Below are 12,579 nucleotides of genomic sequence, written 5' to 3' on the forward strand. Positions count from 1 at the left end.
GTGAGTAGCCAAGATTCCCTTCCCGCAAGGAGCTCCCTTAGGGAATGTAGATGCACAAACAACTGCTTACAACAGAGTGAGACCCTTCACAAAGGAAGAGGCTTCTGTGCTTTTAAAGAGAGTTAGGGACAGATTCACAAAGAAGATAGTGTTATAAACGAATCTGAAAGACAAAAGAAATCTTCCATATAATCAGAGAGGAAAAGATGATTCTAGTGAAAGAAGAGGGGCTCCCAAAGTAATGGAGGTAAGGGAAAAGGGATGAGTGTGCAGGGAAGGAGTTTAAGAAAATCTACCTTGGAAGGAATATGAGAATACATAAGGGGTGTGGCTTGAGAGAGAAGGCTGCTTTCACTGGAAGAGGAGAAAGCCCCATTTCTGGTGGAAGAGCCATTGAAGATGAGGTGGGGAGGTGACCCTCAGAAGATGAGCAACGGGTAGATGTCAAGATGAGAGAGATTGAGGAGAAGGGAGCAGACAGTGAGGAACAAACTAAAGGTCCCTTTATTGTGTACCAGTGACAGGAATAAAATTATAGCCTTTTAAAGCTAGCATCAATCTTTGATTTTACTTCAGCATCAAAGACAGAGCAACTGTTTGCAAAAGATAGATATGTCTGAGGGCTTAGAAAGCACTTGGGGTCACTTCATATGCCCAGAGCATGATTTGAAGAAAAACCCAACGGAATTTTTTTGTGCAGCTCTAATGGCAGCCATGACCACATTGATAAATTGATAAGCCAAAGGAGATAATATAACACGAGCAGGTCCTTCAGTTTGGACTAAAAATTCAGTTGTTACATGACAACAGTAAATGTGTTGAGAGACTTGAAGGACAATTTAGGTATAAGTTTAATACATAATGACAATGACTAGTAAATCTTTCACAAAACTTTTCTTTATAACTTTTTACCTTTGAAACTGTTCACATTTGGAACTAATCCTAAAGAATTGTATTTCAACTAGCTAAAATAATAATTCTAAATTAAACAAAAAGAAGTAAAATCTGAAGAAGGCATCTAGAGAAGGAATAGGAGTTGTTTGAGACCAGAGATTTTGTCATACAGAAAAATAACTAGAAATGTCCTTTGACAAATGCTAGAAATTATAGACTAATAAAAAACATGCTGTTCATCAACCAAAAGAACTGCTACCTCACCCTCCTTCACATCTCTAAAAGATGGTTTTACATCTATTCTGAGCATTATGCAATCTTTGTAGATTTTTCTGATTTCAGTCAATAATAGGGCTTATACCAGATTCAAGAAAAGATCCAAAGCTACTGTCTTGGTTACAATAAGGTGAAACAGGAGTGATATATGTACATCACAACAGTAAAGCATGTTTTAGTTTCCCAGCTCAGAAATTGAGAAACAGAACCTTAAAATTTTTCAAATTACTATTACAAAATTGAAAATAAGAAGTTAGTTCCAGGGAGTTATTTTCATCATTTCAGTGGACCAAAACAGAAAATCATGACTTCAATTTTATAACTCTTTTCAAATTTTCTAATGTGCCACCTGGTGGGTAGAGCATTCACACTTTAGGAACTGGAATCTTTGAAATCTTAAAGCTATACTTCATCAGTTTGACATAAGGCTCTACTAAACTGGTTTTAATATTAGAATAAGGGGTAAAAGAAGTTTCTACTTTGTACAACTTGGATTATTCTATTTCATCACCAACCTCACAGTCTTCCAAATATATGTACAAGAAATTATTATGATGCCTAAAGTATGAAATACAGTGAGTTTCATAACTAAAATGAATTATAGCTACTTCTGCTGTGGTAAAAAATCAGTTTTCAAATCTGTGTGTCCTCGGCAGTGAAGCTCAGCCAGTCCCAGCACCCAGAAGGAAGCCCCCTGCCTCCATCCCAGGCTCCTAGGACAGAGAGAGTGAGCCGGTCCCAGCACCCGGAAGGAAGCTCCCCCATTGCCATCCCAGGCTCCTAGGGCAGTGAAGCTCAGCCGGTCCCAGCACCCAGAAGGAAGCTCCCCGCCTCCATCCCAGTCTCCTAGGGCAGAGAAGCTGAGCTGGTCCCAGCACCCAGAAGGAAGCTCCCCCGCTGCAATCCCAAGCTCCTAGGGCAGAGAAGGTGAACCGCGTGGGTGCTAGAAGCACCCCACCCCCATGAAAATGAGAAGACACATAAACAAGCCTCAAAAACAGACTTCTGGATCACCTACAGCAACCCCAAAGGGAAAGGAGATGGAACACTCTGATACTCAACAACCTGGACTCTCTGAACTGGCAACAAAAGAGGATCTGGGAAAAATGAAATCAGAAATAATTACTCAGATAACAGCAAAGATTGTGCTCATGGTGCAAGACATGATTAATAAATCTAGAGAGGACACAGAAAAAAAAATAGAGGATCTGAGGAACATGATGGAATCCCAACCTAAGAAACAAATGGAATCCATAAAACAGATACAAACAGATTTCCAAGAGATTAAAAACTCCATTGAAAGTCTGCACATCAGAATGAACCAATGTGAGGATAGAATTTCACATATAAAAGATAAGATTGCAATTAGTTAGGAGGAAAAGAAAAATTGCTTTAAAATTGTAAGAGAACACAAGAAATCAATCCAACAGCTGCTGGATGATGCAAAGAAGAATAACATAAGACTGATTGGAGTCAATGAAGAAAGAGGAGAGAGTGCAGATGACATAAAAAAAGTTGTTCACAGAAGTGATGGCAGAAAACTTCCCAAGGAGGGGAAAAGAACTTGACATTCAGATAAGTGAGGCATATAGGACTCCAGCTAGCCTTAATCATAAAAATCTACACATAGGCATATAATAGTTAGGATTCCAGAAATCCAACAGAAGAACAAAATTCTACAAGCAGTGAGAGAAAAGAAACAAATCACATACAAAGGAAAGTCCATCAGAATCACAGCAGACTTCTCAATGCAAAGCCTCAAGGCAAGAAGAGCTTGGAGTGATGTACTTCAAGCCCTAAAGGAAAACAGCCTCCAACCCAGACTGATGTACCCTGCAAAACTATCTTTCAAAATTGATGGAGAAATAAGATACTTTCATGATAAAGAGCACCTCAGGAACTTCATGAATATCAAACGGGCACTCCAAAAAATTTTAGACAATACCCTAGGAAAAGACAATGAGGATCACAACCCCAGGAAACCCAGCAGAATGAATCCATTGGGCATGACAAATTAAATCCAAAGGGAGAAAATCCAACAAAAAGAAAAAGTCATGACAAGGCTTTTAAAACTTTTGACTTCATCTCCCTGATGAGTGTATAATTCAATCTTGTTATTGTACTGATTAGTATTTTTCTGATTCTAGAGTTGCACACCATTCCTTGTGCTATACTGGCTATCATCTTCTTATGTCTACATTTTAATTGGGTTGTCTATTAATGAGCTCTAAGAATTCTTTATATATTCTGCTCATAGGTTATATGCATTGTAAATATGGTTTGTTTAAGGACTACTTTTCATTTTAATGATGTCAGTTAAAGTTCCAAATTTTGATGGAATCTCATGTATCAATTTTTTTTCTTTTATACATCATGTTTTTTGTATCCTAGTTAGTTCTTGCCTACCCTGAATTCATAAATATTTTCCCTTCTAATTCCTTCTTAAAATTTTATACTTTCAGGCTTTCTTATTTAGGTTCATAGATCCCTTCAAGTTATTTTCATGTATGGAAAAAAAGGGTTGAGGTTAATTTTTTATATAGGGATACCAGGTGTTCTAGTGCCATTTGATGAAGACACTATCTCTTCCTGGGCTCTTGAATGGTTTATATTCTATAAAATGCCAATGTTAAATAATCTTTCAAAACGCAGCGGACCATATATGTGTGGGTCTATTTCTAGATTCTCTGTTTTATTCCAATGATCTATTTGTCTTTCCTTACACCAACACTGCCTTGATTACTGTAGCTTTAGAAGAAGTCTTAAAATTGGGTGCTAAATGTCTTCCAACATTGTTTTTGTTTTTGTTTTTGTTTTTGGCTTTTCTGGGTCCTTTGTACTCCTACATAACTTTTAAATTTCAATATCCAGTTCTTCATTTATAGCAAGTATACACAGACCTGAATTTTTATATATACCTTGTGTTTTCTAATCCTACAAAATTCAAGGACAAGTTCTAGGGGCTCCTAGAGATTTCTTAGTATTTTCTCTGTAGATGATCATTTCATCTACATATAAAGATTTTGCTTCTGCCATGCCAATCCTATCCTAGTTGTGTCATTTTATTGCCAGACTATTTTGGTGGGGCCTAGGTTTCCAAGTTTAATGGACAGATAAAGAATAAGCATATCTGCCCTTGTTCCCCACCTTAAGAAGAAAGCATTGTATCTTCTCCATTCATACAAGGGGTTCTCGCTGGAAGTATGGAGTACATGTCTTTAATTTGTTGAGAAGTTTCTGTTCTACTTCTAGTCTCCTGATAGCTTTTATCATGAACAGCTCTAGAATTTAGTCCAATACTTTTTCTCCAACTAGTGACAGGATCATATGACTTTTTCCTTTCCTCTGTTAAAATGATGACTTTTGGGTTGGATCTTCCAATGCTGAACCAACACTGCCATCCCTATAACAAAACCACCTTCTACATCCTGCCAGATCTGACTTCTAATAGTTTGTTTTGTTAAACAAATTTCTATCTCTGTTCATACTTTTTGCTTCTATTGTCTTTATCCAATTTTAGGATTAGCACAATGTTGAGTTCCTAAAATGAGGGAAGAAGTATTCCTTCTTTTTTCTGCTTTGTTTGATATAATCTATCAGTTAAAATGTTTATGAGCCTGCTGTTGTCATATAGGTAGGTTTTCAAGCTAGGAATATACTTTCTTTAATAGGTGCTATTCAAATTTTATATTTCCTCCAGAGTTAGTTTCATTAATTTGTCTTCTAAGTTATTTCTTAGAAGTTGTCAAATTTATTTCAAAAAAAGATTTTTGTAATATGCTTTCTATGTCCTTTTAAATTCTGTAAAATCTATGGTAATGTCTCCTAGATCTTAACATTGTAATTTTAAAAATGTATAACTGATATTGTGTAACAGGAAGAAAAAGTCTAAAAGAGCAGGGGAATTGGGAGGGGTAGGGAAGGGAAAAAAGGGAAAGGAAAAAATATGAGAAGAGGAAAAAAATGGAAACAAGGCCTTTGCAAATAGGGAAGGGTGGAGGGGGTGAAGGGAGGGCAAGGCAAGGGGAAAGAAAATAAGAACCAAGAGATTCATGTAATGGTACAAGATCCCAGTGATGAATGTAACTGTATTGTATACCTAAAATGTACCAATAAAGTTAACGGGGAAAAAAAGAAAAAAATCTGTGTGTTCTCCAGAAAGCTAAGTCAGGTCTTGCTTTTTAAGTGCTTCTTTAAACAAGTAGAAAAGAATGTCAGTGAAGTTATTTCCAGGTTCAGAAAGCCCATCTCATCGAAGAGTCCCATGCAGGATGCTGGGGGCAATGTTCTTGTGAGAAAGTGATGCCCCTGTTAAGAAAAATGAATATGCACAAGCTAATACTACTTTTTTATTATCCTGGAATTCGAATGTTCAGCATTTTGAAATAGAATAAATGTTCTCTAATTTTTCAATCTAAAAATCTACCAAGCTGGAACTCTCTCTCATCATTGGAACTGCCAACTCTTGAGCATTTCCAGGCTGGCACTGAACATTACATTGACTCCATCATTCATATGTGTAGTTTCTCATGCTGTTGCCCTAATTCATTCCATCCAATCATGACTCAGAACTGGCTTTATACCTACCACATTGCCAAGTGGTTTTTGTCTTGTTTGGGTTTGTGTGTGTGTGTGTGTGTGTGTGTGTCAGTAAGACAAAATCTGGGCATAACCATAAAGATTTCCTTGACTTCCATTTTTTCTCTTACAAGGTCCAGAGACAAGACAGAAATTTCAGACTGAGTATTTGAGGAGGGCCTTCCAGAATACATTCTTTAGCAAGAGTTACTTGTATCATATGACTAAGGTAGCTAGAAAAATTAAAATGAGCACTGCATTGGTATAAGACACTAATTTAAATGTGAAATAGACACCTTCAAAGTCTCAAAATTAATGAATAAGATGTGTGTTTTTTGGCAGTATGTGCGTCTATGTATTTATTTATTTATTTATTTATTGCTGTTTCTTGTTCAGAATGCCCTGGCTAAAGCTGCTGTGAAAGAACTTGCCTCTCTGCATGGGACCAAGTACACATACGGCCCAGGAGCCACAACAATCTGTGAGTCTTGGCTTCAGGACTGTGAAAAGTAACCTGTGCCTAAAAATCCACACCAAATGGTTCCTAGCACCTTTCTTTTCTAATTGTTTAGAGCATATGGATTTTGCCTTACAGTGATGCTTTTAAGAAATATGTGATCATCTTTCTCTTCAAAAAGAGAAAGAAAAATTTCCTTTTCAACCCCAGAAACATTTGCTGTCTGTGTACATCTACTGAACATCAACTGTGTGCCAGGCTCTGAGTAGGTGATAAGAGAAAAAGAAAGGAAGGGTAAAGAGAAGGGGAGCAGTAGAGAAGAAGGGGGAAGGAGACCAGAGCAACCTTCGAAGTACCCACAGTATGGAAGCAAGAAAAGCAATACAGTTGCTAAGCGCTGTGACATTAGGATGCACAAGGAATGAACACACCCAACCAACCCACCTGCCACGTCAGGAATCAGTTCCTAAGAGACAACACAGCAGCTGATTAGAGGACCATTGCTGGAACAAAGCATATCAGGGAGCCTTCTCAGCTAAATGGACTTCAGGTGTGAGGGCTCTTTGAGGCACAAGCCACCTTCAAGGGGTGGACATCAGCCATCTAATCAGTCCCTCAGTATGTGCACGGGAGTGGAAGAGGCCTATGGTGAGAGGGTTAGGGCTTGACACCAAGCCATGAATGCTTCAGAGTTTGGATTTCTCTGCAGAGGCACATACCACAGATGCCATTTTCAATTTCTATTTTCCTTGGTCTTCAAATGATTCCTTTTTCCTTGAGGTATGAAAGGAATAGAAATACACACAAGAAAAAAGACCCAGTCCTGTCACCAAGAGGCCTTCATTGCATTTGGGGAGGCTCTTATCCTGAGTTGTTGGAATTTTTTTAGCTTTCTATAAAATACTTTTCTGTATTCTCATTTTTTAAAAGCTACTCTGAATAAGAGGTAGTATATTTTCTTCTTAAGCAGTTTCCAGCAAAAATAACTCACTTATTCATATATTGTGAACTTTGTGTATGCTTATTTAGCCTAGTTCAATTAGATGTTGTTTTTCCATTATACTATAAGCCCTTTAGGGATAGAGCTGAACACATGGCCTGCAGTTTAGTGAGGTTGTACAGTTGTTGGGTGAATAGATAAATGGATAAACAATGAATACATACATTCTGTGTTAGTGACAGCATAATTCCTATTGAATGAATTAATGACTAAATGAATGCTGACTTTTTGCCAGGCCCTATGTTCCACACTGAAGATAAAAAGAATGAAGGCCTAGCTCAAATTGCTCCAATTTCATTATTCAGACTCAGCACACTTCCTGCAGGGTTTCGAGTCCTGTCCTCTTACCACTCATCATACAGTTTCCGTTACTTTCCTGAGAGGAGATACACATTCATATAGAAATTTTCAGTGTGCGTACATACTATGGGAAATTAAGCTATATAGTACGTAGTTTGATATGCTAGTTTGATATATACTACATACTACACATACAGCTTAATTTACTACAGTGTATAAGCACAGTGAAAAATTTATATTGCCGATTATATTATTTCTGGGGTATTAAACATACCAATCCCGTCAGATAGATCTAGAGGTAAGATTAGACTAAGTTTTACAACAGTCTCCAAATTGTAAATGTACAATCCATTTTACTAGAAAGTTGGCCTATTCATATTTTACACAGTGAAATGTTTGTAATTATAAAAGATAGGTGACAATTTTTTAACCTCCTTCCTAGATTTACAAGGTTTTTTTTTCTCCTGCTACTTGCTCCTTTCAGATCTTGCTGCTGGGGGCTCTGACGACTGGGCTTATGACCAAGGAATCAAATATTCCTTCACCTTTGAACTCCGGGATACAGGCAAATACGGCTTTCTGCTTCCTGAATCCCAAATCCGTGCAACCTGTGAGGAGACAATACTGGCAGTCAAACACATTGCCAGCTACGTCCTGGGACATCTGTACTAGTCAATAATGCCAGGAGCCTTCTTTCAGAATGCTCGCTGTTCATTTCTTGTCTATCTCAAATCCTTATTTTTCTTTGTTTGGAGGTTTTTCAGTCTTCCCTAGTCTTCCCTAGTCTTCCTTAGTCTTTCTTAGTTTTTCACATAAGCTTGGATCTTTTAAAATTAAGCATAATAAAAGTGAATCATTATAATTGCAAACCATGATGGGTTGTCTACTCTGGAGAAAGAAATGTTGTGAGCAAATGAGTAAGCAAACTGTGCACATATGATGATGTGGGCAGTCATAAAGGAATAAAGTTCTTGGGGGCTTGACCGACACCTTCCAGGTGTACAGGTTATAATGGGAGGCTCGTGAGTAAAAAGAAACATAAAGAGAAATGGAGGTATAGATGAGAAGATGACATCTTGTTTTAGCTTTTATCTCAACTCTTGTTATATAATGAGCTATCAACTACATGCCAAGAATTTTGCTAAGCAACTGAAGACAGAACAACGAAAAATAAAGATAACACTTCCACCCTTATTGGGTATACAGACCATTAAAAAAGACAGATGTTAACCAAATAATTAGCTAATTACCTAATAATGAGTTGCATAATTTACAAGAAACCAGTAAATGCTAGATGGACTGCACACAAAGAATGTACGAAATCTACTTGATGTGGGAAGGAGGCTTTCTCAGGAAGTGCTGCTGGACAAAGTGAGAGACCTTCTGAGCCAGTGACCCTTCAAAAGCCAGGGAGGGTAGAACTTGGAGAGTTGACAGAGAAGAGGTCTGTGTGGGCCTGGGGAGGATGGTGGGGACCACATCAGGCAGAGATTAGAGGTCCTGTTCAGGACTTGGCACAGCAGCCTAGGAACAATGGAAAGCCACTGAAGATGTCAAGCTGTAAATGGTCCCCAGAGTCTTTTTTTACACATGAAGGTGTGGAAAACAGATTAGAGTGAAACAAAAGACTTCCAGGTACCTTGGCTGGACCAGTTGCACAAATAAGAAAGGAAAAAATCACTCTATGACCCATATATCACACGTGACTTGGTGTTTTCCAGAAGTATTGTGCCAAGTTTAATTTTTAAAATAGAATATATATAGCTTAAAATTTGGAGGCATCTCCTTAAAATCAGAAAACAAAATTTTAATTCATTATTTCCTATGTGCATTCAAGGAAAATACTATTCCATATTGAACATAATGTGATAAAATATTCATAGCTGTGTTATATCAAGAATCATTTGAAATCACAAATTTGGAAGCTATCAAGCAAAAGAATGATTAATTGCATTAATTGTCCACTAGATGGTACCAGTGCGGCTGCTACTATTTGTCAATCACCTTCAAATAATTTAGTGCTATATCATTTAAGTAGAGAGATCTTTAAGTACAAAAAATTTTCTTAAATTTTAGTAGTATTGAGAATAATAAAATGGTAAAATTTAGCCAAATTATCTTTCCCTTCCTGTATTTCAATTATATCCATGTTACGAACTGTAACTAACTCATAGTTACCTAAATAAAATTATCTTGCTGAAAGTGTATAATTTAATTCCTGTTCCACAGTATACTCCCTTCTTTTGCATCTTCTGGTAACATGAACTCATAAATAAGGGATGCTGTGGTTAAAAACATCCATTTCCAAAATATGGAAATCATGTAGATTAACCATAATGAAGCCTCCAGTGTCCTAAATTGAGTGCTTAAACATAGAAATTAGGAATACATTATGGATTCACTAAAAATTCTAAGATATTTCAAGGAGAAGACTAAGGAATAGAAAAGTAGTATATATAAATATTCTTATTTAGAATCCCATGTATCAGAGATTTCCTGTACCTGAGGTATTTTTGCCCTTTAACTTCTCTCTACCAAAGGTTAACAGCACCTGGCTGGCTAGAAGTTCCACATATTTAAGCTACATCAAGAGAAAAAGAAAGAGAGGAAGTCTGCCTGAGACCTTCCCAATGAGATAGAGTCTGGCTCTCTCCTGCCCTGCTGACCAGAGATTGCTGAAAGTCCCCACCCAAGAGCCCCAAGCTGGGAGGGCATGTCTTCTTCCTCCTCGCCCTGCTCCCACTCTGAGAGCCCAGGACAACCTCTGAGGCCTTCCTTCAGCTCTCTCCTCCCAACAGCAGCAGGTAATCAGGTAACCAGCACAGAAACAGCCACTTGAATCTTTCTAGAGAACAAGAGTGATTTCCAGTTTAATTTATGGAATGCCTGTGCATCTAGAAATGAAGTTCATGTTTATCTGCTTTTTGCAAGCTGACTTATCTGGAAGCTGACTCACCTGAATTGGTCAAAGACATAATTTCTAGAAGGTAGAAGGATCCATAACAAGTTAACAAGTTAATAGAGAGGCCAAACGGGGTTCTGACAAGCCTCTTAGGCCATGTTATTGGAGTAGATAGACACTCCCCTTCAAACCGTCCTGAATCAAGCATTCACACATTGTTCTGGAAATTCCACCTTTACTACAGCTAATGAAGACAAATTTCTCTGTAACATTTACAGGATAGTTTTGTTCAAATGTTAAGAATCCAACTTCACTGGGGATTTAGCTCAGCTCAGTGGTTCCACTGCCTGCCTCACAAGTGGAATTGGTCCCGAGTTCGATCCCAGGTACCAAAAAAAAGAATCTAACCTCTACAGCTAAAAGCAACAAAATTGTCTTTCAACATACCTGTGATGAGAGTTATCTAGAGGTATTCCAGCAATTTATTGGGTTAGATTTGAAGATGGACAACTGTATGAAAGATCCTGTTAAATTATAAGAAAATTTTTCACTTCCATTTGCTAGGACATTTCTATATGTTTGAAAATATACAGAAATACAAGTAACCATTACTACAAAAATCCTAGCAAGGCAAAGCTCCAGAAAGATGGAAAATTATTGCTGTGTGAAGCAGTCATCTTTAAATTGTTTTTTAAAGAGATTAGTCTAACCTATGAAATATCACAGTCTTACATAGTCCATCCTAAAATAATATGGTAACAACAACTATTCATCCTGCTCCTTACATATGCCAAGACCTTCTATAAATCTTGATGCAATAATAAAAGGCAAACTATGCCTGCCAAAAAAATAGCACACATTCTGAGGAAATGCTCCAGAACACTGTTTTATTCATTATTCATTAATTTTATTGGTACATTTTAGGTATACAATATGCTAACATTCATCATTGGGAATTTGTACCTTTACATAATATATCTTATATATAATTATATAATATATAATAATATTTTTTCCACATTTCCCTGCCCTGCCTTCAATCCCTCCATCCCTTCCTATTTACAAAACCTTTGTTTCCTTTTCTCATAATTATTCCTTTCCCTTCTTTCCTTTCCCCTACCCTCCCAGTTCCCCTTCCCCTTTGGTCCTTTTCTTCCTATTTCACATTTATTATTATACATTTTGACCCTTATTTACACTTTCAGTAATACTCTTGAAATCTACTTACTATACTTTTCCTTGAGGCTGAATGGATTGGAGGAATGTGTAATATGTCTGCATTCTATTCAGAAACAGAACTATGAATATGCAACAGATACTATTAATCCAGAGATGTACATTTACTATCATCAGAATCTTATCCAAAAAGATATCAGAACCCTCAAAACACCCATTTATATATCCAAATAAAATAGGAGGCTTTAAAAAAATCAGACACTGAAGCCTTCTCTATATAGCTTTAAAACCAATCACACAAGAAATGGTTCCAGAGATTCCTATGTTAAGACTAGGGGATATTTCAATTTTTCTTCTTCCAACATCTCTTACGTTGCAAAATTATATTCAATGGAATTTTTAACTTTTAAATCTGAAAATAGACCTCAAAAAAGCAAAATTGTAACAAAAAGATTTATTGCTAGTCTTCATTAAAATGAATAAAGAGGCTGCATCCTTCAAGGTCACAGACACCACTGTAATCTACCACGTGGTATGTGCTGATTTTCCTCCGTTCTACACAGCCTGGCAGTGTCGAGCTCTATGTCTCTGCTTGCATAACATATGATAACTGTCTGGAGGGCAAACTCGTGTTTTCAGCTCCCACCATACACCTGTGCATGTTATCCTCATCAGGCCTCACAGCCACCTGAGAGTCAGATTAGCATCCCCATTTTACAGATAAGGAATCCAAGGCTCGAAATGACAAAATGCTAAAAATGATAGTTAGTGCTTGGGAGCCATTTCTGAGGTTATATCTGTCTAAATCCTTCTTTTTCAACCTCATTCTTTTTCGCTGTGCCCAGATCAAAACACCTTTAGTCCAAAATGGTTGAGCAAGCATGGGGGGCGGGGGGGGTTCCTACTGCTGATGAGCCTGATCAATGTCAAGAACATGAAGGTGCTTGTGAATCTCTCCTCTTCCTTATCTTTGGGACTGAGGCAAGGAGATACTTT

General features: G+C 37.4%; 1 protein-coding gene and 1 long non-coding RNA gene across 2 annotated transcripts in view; one reads left to right on the forward strand and one right to left on the reverse strand.

Annotated features, from left to right (window-relative positions):
• Cpb1 (carboxypeptidase B1) overlaps positions 1–8,370 on the forward strand; it is a 32,161-nt gene extending 23,791 nt beyond the window's left edge. Inside the window, exons 10-11 of the mRNA XM_087186314.1 lie at positions 6,145–6,229; positions 7,990–8,370. Coding sequence (XP_087042440.1) covers positions 6,145–6,229; positions 7,990–8,177 — 273 coding nt within the window. The 3' untranslated portion in view covers positions 8,178–8,370. The remainder of the gene's footprint in view (positions 1–6,144; positions 6,230–7,989) is intronic.
• The window catches only part of LOC147825281 (uncharacterized), a 42,380-nt gene that overhangs the window by 10,166 nt on the left and 19,635 nt on the right, over positions 1–12,579 (reverse strand). The window lies entirely within an intron of this gene.

Source organism: Heterocephalus glaber, unplaced genomic scaffold, assembly GCF_053883595.1.
Source record: "Heterocephalus glaber isolate CG9 unplaced genomic scaffold, H.glaber_assembly_v1.0 deba00001504, whole genome shotgun sequence".
NCBI lineage: Eukaryota > Metazoa > Chordata > Mammalia > Rodentia > Bathyergidae > Heterocephalus > Heterocephalus glaber.